Here is a 10,721-nt window from a genome sequence, read left to right as displayed (position 1 = left end):
CCCCGCTCCCTGCCTCAGCACAAGTGCAAAACAGGATCGGTATTTGCACAAAGGCGGGGGAGAGGATGTTTGTGGCAAGGGAGCGCAGGTTTCCCACACTGCTCCCGGCACCGAGCTCCTCCTGGCCACCAGTCCCATCAGGTGTGTGATCCCACACAGCTCTGAACCCTTGGGCTGCTGAACCAATCCTGCCCCTTTCAGCCCATTATCGCAGCCTGCCTGGCAGCGGTGATCAGAGCACCGCCTGCTTCCACCTTCCTCATCCCTCACTGGGGCACGAGCGGCCCCATCTCAGCCACACTGGGAGGACGAAGCTGCTCCCAGGGGTGCCGAGGAGCCTTTGAAGCAGCTGTAAGAAAGCAGATAAATCTATGTTTCAGAGCAGGATTTAACTGCGTGTGGTAATCACCACCCGCTCCAGCCGCCTCCCTGCACTCCCAGGCCCACCCAAACTTTCCATGTCTGTTCCCTGTCCCCACCGTATCAGTTCTTCCCCTCTGGGAGCACACACCAAGGGCTCTGCTCCTGGAACCACTTGTCTTGCGTAGCTCCCTGAACTTCCCATCTCTCACATCACACCTGGGGGCACACAAAGTGCAGGCTGGGGAACAGCTCTGGGCTTGCATCTTCACCCACGTGCAGAGATGACCCAGCGTTCCGGCACCAGGAAAGCGAGTTGCCCTCATGGTTTGAGCAGCAGCTCACAGTGATGTTCCTCGTAGCACATCCCTCTGTCACGCCCTCCTGCCCGAGTGCCTGCAGCCCAGCATGGGCAGCATGACACAGAACAAATCACATTTGTCATCCTGCAAATCATTTCTATGACCGTGACCTCTCTGCTAGTGGCTCCGAGAACTCCCGTCTCTGCTTCTGGGGCTCAATCTCTCCCAGCCTTTGGTGAGCAGGTCTGGGAAGCGCTGGTGTCCCTGGCACAGGCTGACTCCCTTGGACGGCCTGGGATGCAGCAGGTTAGATCATCCCCTGCTCCAGCAGCCCTGTGCGGAGGGCTGACAGGGGTGGCAGTTTGGAGACTGACACAGTGATGGTCAGGCAGCAGCCTGAGGGGAATTGTTTTCTCAGCTGTGGTATCCAGATTGTGCAAGGCATCCATCAGATGGCAGGAAAAGCTTTGTGCCTTCAGGCTGCATCTGCCGATGGAGCTCCCCAACCTCCAGCCAAGCTCCACACCACGAACACAAGAAGGGCAAAGCAGCAGAAGTCACCACAGCACCAGACTGCTACTGCACCTCAGCAGCAGCCTGTACGCTCCTGCTCATTTACACACAAGACAAGGACAGAGCAGTTATGATAATTTACATTTTAATCAGCCAAATATACAAGTTCTGTTGTTGTTGGTTTTTAAACTTTAGCAAGTTTTTTTTTTTTCTATCTGGGTCGGATACAATTAATGTTGGGTTTTTTTCCTTTAAACAAAGGATGATGTGGTTAAAAACTGGCACTATCCCTAATAAGGAGGAGAGAAAAAAAAAAAATGAAGAGGAGGGAAAAGGGGAGACTGGCTGCAAGAGAGGAGGGATGAAACCGGGAAGGAACGGCACTCCAGATGTCCATGAAGTCAGGCTCCCGATTATACTGCAACACCCTGCAGCAAAATTTGATGGGCCACCTGCCCAAAAGGATTCCTCAGATATGTTATCCCTTGGGCTTTCACTAGCAAGTCCAAGTTCCCCACCCCATGCCCCACCCCACAATGACCCCACAATCTATTTTCTTGCAATCTAATATTTGAAGCATCTCCCCTCCCTCACAGCTCCCTCCCGCCCTGCCCCTGCCTATGAGTTCTTAAACCTAAAAACAGCAAAAACATTCAGGTTTCCAAACTGTTACAGAGAATTGCTGTTCAGCACAGTTCTGCACCGAAGATAGCAGCTGCCCCTAACCCCAAATGGAAATCTGTGCCAGGATGAAGACAAACACATCGTCAGTGTCTCTTGAAGATGAAGGTGACTTCGATGCCGCAGTACACCCTACGTGGCATCGATAGTATGCAACGCGACAGAGTTCCTGGTGGGCACCAGGCACAGTTCCCTGGTGTTTCCTCCTCTTGCGTGTCCTGTGCTTACTTGTTAAGGGATAGTGACTGCAGTCTTTTACCTGCCATGGCCGCTTCATCTTTTGCTGGGGGAGGAAAACAACAGACGTTTCATCATTTCACAGTGCACACATCAGGACTGGTGGTGGCTTGACAGCCCCAGAGACCGAAGTCCTGCTAGTCACATACAGCAAGGTGATGGGGAAAAATGTGACCCTCCCCGCCAACCCCGGTAGATCCCCTCCAGAATTAGGAGGAGCAGCCACCCTTGCATGCTCCCTTCTGTCTTGTGGACTCTCTTCAGGCATCCACAAATTACCCTGATGCTGAAGCTCAAATGTCTCAGTGGAAGCCACTGAGAACACACATTCGTCAGACTTCTGGTTCGCACTTAGAGCTGAAGAGAAAGTCCAGGCAGGGGAGGAGCGCTGCCAATTCCCTGGGCAGTTTGGGTGCCCAGTGGGCAAAGCAGATAAATCACACCCAGCACAAGGAACCCGATAAACCCCCAAACTGGACCCAGCATTGCCTGGGAAGCTGAGGACAACGTGGATATCAAGGGCAATTCCCTTCTCTCTTTCCCTGCTCCCTGTTCAGATGCCCTAGAGCTTTATAAAGCAAGAGCTTTAGAAGAATGAAACAGCTGAACCTGGTTTTGATGAGAGAACTTGTAATGACACTCGGCAACACCATGCAGTCTCAGAGATGACGGATGACTATGTGTGATATGAGAAATCATGCCTCTTGGCAGCGCAGCCATTGCAAAGAGAAGTAAGAGGATATGATTAATTACTCTCTAACCTTTTCTTTCTTCTTCTTTCTTTCTGGCAGCTTCTTCCCTTTGCTTCCGAATGATGGCTAGTCGGGCGAGATCTGCCTTCGCTTGTTCTGTTTTACCAGCTAGGTGCATTTTCATGTATCTTTCTTTTGCCTTTTGTTTCTCTATTTCCTCTCTGTTTGAGTGAAACACACCAGTCACCAGAGCATCCAAGTGAGCATGCAGGTACAGGCAGAGCAGGGGAGGTTTTCTGACTGGGAAGGACGGCGAGGACAGAGAGGGATTGCCCACAGAGACTGGGGGGGGGCCCTGTCACCAGTTTTCAAGCAGAGGTTACATCTATGGCAGGGTTTGAACAGGAATGATGAGAGAGATTATTCAGCTAAATCAGGATGCTGACACACAATGAGGTCAAAATTAATTAGCCCCAGACTGCACAGCACCCTGACATGTTTTTCCCAGCCTCACCCTCAAAGGTGTACTTCTGCTGAAGCAATCTATCCCACAAAAGCAAGCTTAAATCTTTCACTCCAAAACTCTCCATTGCTAAATGAAACTAGAAAATTAAACTTTGGTTCTCATCTTATACATCTGCTAAGGCAAAAATTTCACATGACCCCTGGAATCTGGGAAACTGGTACCTGTCACTAGGGCACCTTCTGTAGGAAGATTAAAGCAGACCCCAAGGTGACCTCTGGTCAATGGATTTCAGTTACATCTGATTTTTGGCATAAAACTTCAGGGAAGGAATAGTCTATGCCCGCTTCACAGCAACAAACTTCACTCTCTCATCATGCCTGGCCAAGCTGCCTGGCTGCAGGATGGCCATAGTTATTTCCAGAGAACAGACAACTTCTGTAAAGTTTGTAAGGAAGGACATTTTGAACCACAGGGAGTCCTGCCTGACAGTTTGCTGCTGTTCAGTGCCCACTTCAGAAAGCAACGCATTTAAAGGGCTTCCCTGCAACACCAATGCTCGTGCAGCAGGGAAACACCTCCCCACATTAAGCTGCTGCCACCAGCAAGGATGAAATTCCAGGACTGCACTAGCTCCTGCCGAGGCAGCAGGAAAGACTCACCGCTCCCGTCGGGAGAGTTCCTTAGGTCCATCCAGGTCCAGCTGAGTTACTTTTTTGGTTGTCTGAATTACACGATTGGGATTCTCTATGTCTATCAACCCTTCCACTCCTTTGCGCTTTTGCTAAGGTTCAAGAACAAGAGGAAGGTTAAGAAGCTCTCTCATACCCAATGTTGTGTTGTATCAGAACTCATCAAATACACTGCAACACACCCCAAAAGCAGAATTCAAGATGTTTTCACTACCAGACAGCAAAACCATTTATGAACCAAGACGTATACTACCAGGCATCTTCAGCCTTTTTTGAAATATTCTTGCCTTTGTGTATTTTCCTTATAAAAACACACAAGTTTTCATTCTGAAGGCAAAATGCAATCAAGTAAAGGTTTTTCTGGTTTCTAAAAATAGTCCCTCCATAAAGAATTTACTAGAGGTAGCTCTCAAAGAGAACTTGGAGTCAAGAATGTGCATGCATCCCCTGCCCCGAGAATCTGGGTGGTGCAAATGCATGAAGTGCCCTGAGAATTACAGTACCTGATAATCCTCATCATCTTCATCACTCTCATCTGAATCTAAAGACTTCTTCTCCTTTTTGGGGTCCCCTGTTGCTCCTTCACCTCCTTCTTCTTGCTCCTCTTCTTCCTACAAAATCACAGGAAATTGGAGAAAATGTATGTCAATAAAAAATCCCAAATCCAACAGTGACTCTTAAATGAGATCATTTTGGAGGGACAAGAGACAGCTCTGAGAGCATTGCTGTTCCTGACGTGGCCCTTATGACACCAAAGGTGCCTCGCTGTTACAAAACAAGAGCTCACTCTCAACATGTAAGTGTGCATCACCTGCCCTGGCAGATCACCTCTAAACAATGCTGCTGCTCGCTCTCTCTAACAGGCCAGGAAAATTATTGTAAAAAGACAGAACTGGCACTTTAGTTTCCCCAAATGAAAGATCACCAGGAGACATTTTGGCCTGGGTTTCCAGTGCACGATATCTCAGAGACTGGAAACCACATGGATGTAGTGTAGAGCTGGATCCCATCCTAGATCTAGATGAAAAAAAACAACACTAGAGAAGAGCAAATTGACAACCGTCAACCAGAACATTATTATCCAAGTAATTACAGCCTTTTAAGCACAGCTTTTACCAGTCAGAGGTCTAGGAATTAATTTGTAATTAATTAGAAGATAAGATTAGAAGAACCAATACGGGCGTGAATAGCTTGCTTTACCGTTGCCAAGTATCCCTCATCGGAGCAACCAGCAAAGTGGATGAGCTATGGGCAATAGGAGGAGTAATTTTGTTAATTGTTTTTTATAAGCTTTCCCTAAGGAAACAGCGATAGATGTAACCATCACTACGTGGTATGGATTATCACAAAAGAAAAAGAAGAAATCCTTCTCAAAGAGCAGTTCTCTGGTTTGTTTTGAAAGACAGACATTTCGAGTGGGGTCCTGCTTGTTCTGTTCCATTTCCAGTTGGTATTTTTATTAACAACTCAGAAGTAGAGAACACTTATAAAGTTGGTGAATGACATTGCACTGGTAGGAGTTGGAATCATTTTGGAAAACAGGATCAGACCCATAAGTGGTTTCAGAATTTGGAAAGAGGGCACAAAACCAAGAAGGTGGAATCAGAAAACAAACCAAGAGGAACTTTACTTTGGAAGAAGAAATCCAACACAAAGTCGGAATATGTGGCTAAGCAGCAAACCATACAATCATCTGGAGTTACAGATGGTCAAAACATTAAAAAGGAGTCAACAATATGGCTCATAACTGCTTGAAAGAGTAACCTTCTCAGAGGTATTCATCAGTATTTCCTATATGGGGTGCAATTATCCTCCCATAGTGCTGTGAGGCTTCAGCTGGAATAGTGTATTTGGGCTTAGGCAGCACTTTCAGAAAGTCTCAGAAAAATAGCAGTGAAAGTGCCACCGTAGCTTTGATGATTTCGGAATACAAGAGAGCAAGTACTGCAAAAAGTAGCCATGCATTTTATAATGCCAGTCAGGTAGTTGTGGAAGCAAGGGGAGCTGTTATGATCCTATGTTGGGGCACAGAAACAGGTCCAAAAAAGGATTCATGCCAGAAAACATGTCCCTACAAGTCAGAGGCAAACAAGAAAATCATTTGTACAGGAAGAAGTCAAAGGAGTTTGGTCTTTTAAGTCTAGAAGAGGGCAAATATAATAATTTCAATATACATTAAGACGTCAAGATGTGAGCCATTTTCCTCCACAGACAAGCTGCAGAGCATGGATAAAATAATTAGCTGGCACTGGAGACTAGAATGATGAAATATGAGGGGGAAAGATGTCTAGAGCTGCTGTAGAATCATCTTCCCTATCCTTTAACCTTCAAATTGTGCACTGGATGGTCCACCTGGCCTCAACTGTGAGGAACCAGACTGGACCACACCTTGCCATCTCCTCAGCCAGAGATATTCAGAATTCATATTGTGATCACTGACAGAATGATCTGCAACCTTGACTAAGCTGCCATTTCTCATGAACTGCAAGTTAAGCATGCTGTACAAGCCAGAACTTATGACAGCAAGAACATAACGTAGGCAAACACATACCCTTGCCTTTTGCTTTTCTGCTTGGAGCTGGGCATCAATCTCTTCAGGACTTGTGTACTGTCTTGCTCGGCCTTTGTGGCCTCCTTTTCTACCTGTACAAAAAAAAAAGAAAATTAATAAATGGTTTAGTGATAAGCTTCCAGAAAGGTCATCTCCTCCTGCAGCACTCTCTCTGGATTTTCGTGCAGACAGGACAAACCAAAATAGCTCCTCTGATAGAATCTAAACAACAACAACAAAAGGACACGTTGAACTTGCCAACCTCAGTGAAACACTCCAAGAATTTCGGGTAAATTGCACAGAGAATTGTGATTATTGATCCATAGAAAGATACTCGGAGAATCAGTTCCTCCTTTCCACTTGAGCTGTTTTTGGAGGCACCAGAACCAAGAGCAGCCTGTCAGTTGTACAGCGTTCTCCAAATCAAGCACAGGCTTGTCCTACAGACAGCGGGCCAGGAAGGCACTCCCCAAAGGGGGTACCCCATCCCTCAACCATCGCAGAGCCGTCACACCGTTTATCAGGCAACAAGCTTCCCAGTACCCCCTCAGCTTTTGTGATGCCACCCTTCCTTGCCCACCCATGCCTACACTTGTGGCCTCTCTGATTCACTTCTTGGGCTGGCAAGGGGTGCTCAGTCCCACAGCCACTCCCCGCGTTTCCTGCGCAGGAGGAATCACAGCATGTTCCTGTGGCAGCCCCGCTTACAACCAACTCTCGGACAAGCTTGTCTCCTTAACCCCTCCCCTACACTAAGGCTGTGCCAAGAGAAAATCGGAAGCTAATTGGACAAAAGCTTTGGGAATTATAATGAGAGCTGAAGAACTAATATAAGAGGCCTCTATGTTTTTCTGCTTTATAAGGAAAAATAAAAACAAGCTCTAGGAACGAGGAAGACGACAGAGTCAGCTTAGCTGGCTAAGATCTGCTCTCAGGTTCAAAATTCTGTTGATTTAATGAATCGCTGAAGCCATTAATGCTTCCTGCAAGTGACTGCTCTGTTTATGTTCTTACAGCTCAAAGAACTGCTGGAAAGCAAGCTGAATAGTGTCAGTCTCTAGCCTTGAGCTAGGGAGCAGCTCAAGATTGGCAAAAAGCAAACAGTGCAGGCAAGGGAGCTCTCTGCTACTGCAGGGGTCTTTGGAGTCCAATGGAAGGAGCAGGAAATCCTCCCACTCTCTCTCACCCTCCCCACTTCACCTGCCGAGGACAAGGGAAACCTTACAGTGGCAGGGAGGGTTGAGGGAATCGTCCCCCCTTCCTTGGGACTGTGCGGGACGTATGGGAGGGATCTGTCACTACGGCACCACCGTGCCACGGCCACGCCTGGCTGCACTGCTGGAGGGACAGGGAGCACCAGCACAGGCAGCCTCTGCGGGCTGCGAGCTTTAGAAATTCCACCTTTTCTGACCAGTCCTCCTGGCTCAGTAGAGACAAACTCTCAAACATTTTAGCTCAGCAAAAGCTGAGCTGTGGAATAAATTATCTCAAAAATCCCACTGTGAAGCCTTATGGAGACTCCCGAGATGTTCTTCTCACGTGAAATGGGGAAGCGCAGAGATCAGATTCTTCTCTCCAAGCTCAGCTATGGAAGCTCGTGGGCACTCAAGCCACAAGCGCAATGAAAAGCTTTGCTGCACCCAAAGACACGTGTTTTCTGTTTGTCTGTTCCCAACCATCCCACGTGGCAATACTGACACCCTCTGGGAATGAGATCTGCTCTAGCCCAGGAGACGTTACCTCACTGCCCAGCAAATGACATCACTCTAGATGGAACAACAGTAACATCCCTGACACACTACGTAACACCAATGAAACCTAAACAAACCAAAACAATCCTGTGCTACAAGCTTAACCAATGCCAGGCAGCCTTATTGTCCAGCTGGGTGCAGAATTTTACCTGGGCTCAGAAGTGATGAACACAAAAGCCTTATTAGTGCAAGTAAAAAGCACCAACAAGGGGAGGGGAAGCAACTCAAGAGAAATTATCTTACATTAAATGCCTAAAAAGAAGCAAATTGAGGAGTGACTCAATCTGATTGATATTCGAGCCTGCACACAGAGAAATAAGCCCCCCTGAGCGGGAGCATCAGTGCTGCCGGCTCAGCAGCTGGAGGGACTGTGGGGAGCTCAGCACAGGGCAGGGACAGGGCTCTGCTCCTCACAGGGAGATCAACCCGCAGTCAGACAAGCGAGTGCCAGTCCTACGTCTGCCGCTGACCTACCGCATCATGCTGCTGGGCCTCAGTTTCCCCAGCTGTAAAATAGGGATAATGATTCTTATCCTCCTCTGTGAACCACTTTTCAAATATGATCATCTGCAGATTTCACCTGCGGTAAAGACCGCCGGCACCTAAGGCAGGGACACTTACAAATACATTCGTCTTCAGCTTTGAACACAAAAATCAAGGAATTTAAATCAAAAAGAATAGAAGAATGTTGAAGGAATCACTTATTCTTTTTGAATCAGGATATTCAAAAAAAGAACAAAATAATGAGAAATAATCCTGTAACAAAATTTATTAATGGCTGGTTAACTCCCCCATTTTATATTAAACAGTGAGCGTGACAGTTCACAATATAACAACTCCTACTGACTCAGGGAGGGGGGAAGCAAAGATGCGTCTTTTCCCAAGAAGCAAAAGGTTTGAAACAAACATTTAAAACTGTACAATGAACAGAGCAAGAAATTATGAGTTACGGGGCATATAAATATGGCAGCCAGGGTTATAACCCACCACAGTTCTTTGCCTTCACAAAAAATCTGCGAAAGCTTCAGCCCTGTCTATTAACATTGTGCAACTGGACACAAAATAAAGCACTTATAGAAAATCTAAATAGGGAAGCAGATTTAGTACTAAAGCTTGGGAAATGCTGATGAAATAAACTGGAGCAAACTACAGAGAAGACGAGTGACGAGGGCTGGTTTACATTAATGTATATGACCGGGGTTTCACAGACGCTCGCACAAGAGCCAATTATGCAGATGGTGCATTTGGAGAAGGTTCTGGGTGGATCCAGCTCAGCCCTGACAGCCTGTCAGTCCCTCATTACCTCTCCTTAATCACACAAGCAAGTTGGTACCCGCTCCGTAATACCCAGATGCGAAGCTGCCTGAGCCACATGAAAGGAGCTGTGCCAGGAGCCCCTGAACCCAAGACCAGCTCCGCACCCCCCCCCGCTGCCCTTCAGGGCCGGACCCTCTGCCCGGCCACTCTGATTGCCTGTACCCAGCCCCGAAGGCCTCTCTCACTGAACCACCGGGAGGAGAAGGCCTTCGCCCCCCCCGCCCCCATCACCTGCATGCCCCCCAGGATGCCCCCCCCGGATCCCCGGTGTAGCTGTAAACTTCCCTCCCCGGGTTCCGTGTGCCCCGAGCCCTGCCCCGGAGAAACCGGCTGCAGCTTCCAGCCCAGTGGGGAGCACGTGGGGCCCGGTCTGCTCCCGGTCCCACGGGGGGGCCCCGGCACCCCAGACTATGGACACCCGCAGGGGCTGCTGCGATCCCACGGCATTGCTGGGGGCACAGAAGGGGACCCCCAGCTCCAAGAGAAACGAGGAGAAGCTGCCATCTCTTGGGGAGGGGAGGCTCCCCCCCGAAGCCCTCCACGAGCGGGCTGAAGGAAGAAACCGAGCCCTCCCCAGAGGCCATCCCCAGCCGGAGCGGGGGGGGGGGGGGGCAAGGGGCCCTCCCCCCGACACCCTCCGCGGCCGAGAAGAGGGAAAGGAGGCCTCCTCACGGCTGGGAAGGGGGTGGGGAGACAGACCTCCCCTCAGCCCCGAGGGCGGGGAGCGAGGCCCGCGCCCAGCACCCCCACAGCCGAGATGGGAGGGGGAGCACGAGCCCTGCCCCCCTCCCCCGGCCCTCCACAGCCGGGGCCTCCCCCCACGCCCTTCCTCTCCTCCCGGGGACTGAGGGGCCTACACCCCCCCCAGCCCCCGCTCCCACCCCCCGCTGCTTCCCGCAGAGGCGAATCCCCCCGGCCCGGCCCGGCCCGGCCCCCACCTCCTTTCGGCATCGCGGCGGCGATGGCGGCTGCGGCAGCTGCAGCGAGGCCCCCCCCGGCCCCGAGCGGCGACCCGGAAGCGGAAGCCGCCCCACCCCCGCGCGCGGCCCCTGGCGCCCGCCCAGTCACCACGGCCCGCGAGGCCCCCCGTCGCGGGGCTGCCCTCGGCGCTGCCCTTCCGCCGCCCCTCCGGGTTTCCCCCGCAGCGGAGAGCGGGGCCGCT

General features: G+C 50.0%; 1 protein-coding gene across 1 annotated transcript; it reads right to left on the bottom strand.

Annotated features, from left to right (window-relative positions):
* Window positions 1–1,303: 1,303 nt before the first annotated feature.
* PDAP1 (PDGFA associated protein 1) lies at window positions 1,304–10,588 on the bottom strand. Its single transcript, XM_075767533.1, has 6 exons — window positions 10,498–10,588; window positions 6,492–6,583; window positions 4,444–4,551; window positions 3,911–4,032; window positions 2,855–3,006; window positions 1,304–2,139 (listed from the first exon to the last, which is right to left on the bottom strand). Exons 1-6 carry the CDS (start codon window positions 10,508–10,510, stop codon window positions 2,081–2,083), a joined length of 546 nt encoding a protein of 181 aa, XP_075623648.1. The 5' UTR covers window positions 10,511–10,588; the 3' UTR covers window positions 1,304–2,080.
* Between the last annotated feature and the right edge of the window lie 133 nt (window positions 10,589–10,721).

This window comes from Balearica regulorum, chromosome 15 (assembly GCF_011004875.1).
Source record: "Balearica regulorum gibbericeps isolate bBalReg1 chromosome 15, bBalReg1.pri, whole genome shotgun sequence".
Lineage (NCBI taxonomy): Eukaryota > Metazoa > Chordata > Aves > Gruiformes > Gruidae > Balearica > Balearica regulorum.
The sequence above is the reverse complement of the archived record's forward strand: the minus strand, read 5'-3'. Positions and strand labels throughout refer to the sequence as shown.

Bases quoted from the DNA above. Each gene is read 5' to 3' on its own strand.
- PDAP1 (XM_075767533.1), bottom strand. The intron at 3,007-3,910 runs GTGAGTCTTTCC...TCACTCAAACAG, and splicing joins GAACTCTCCCGACGGGAGCG to AGAGGAAATAGAGAAACAAA. The intron at 2,140-2,854 runs GTTAGAGAGTAA...TTCCTCCCCCAG, and splicing joins GAAAGAAGAAGAAAGAAAAG to CAAAAGATGAAGCGGCCATG.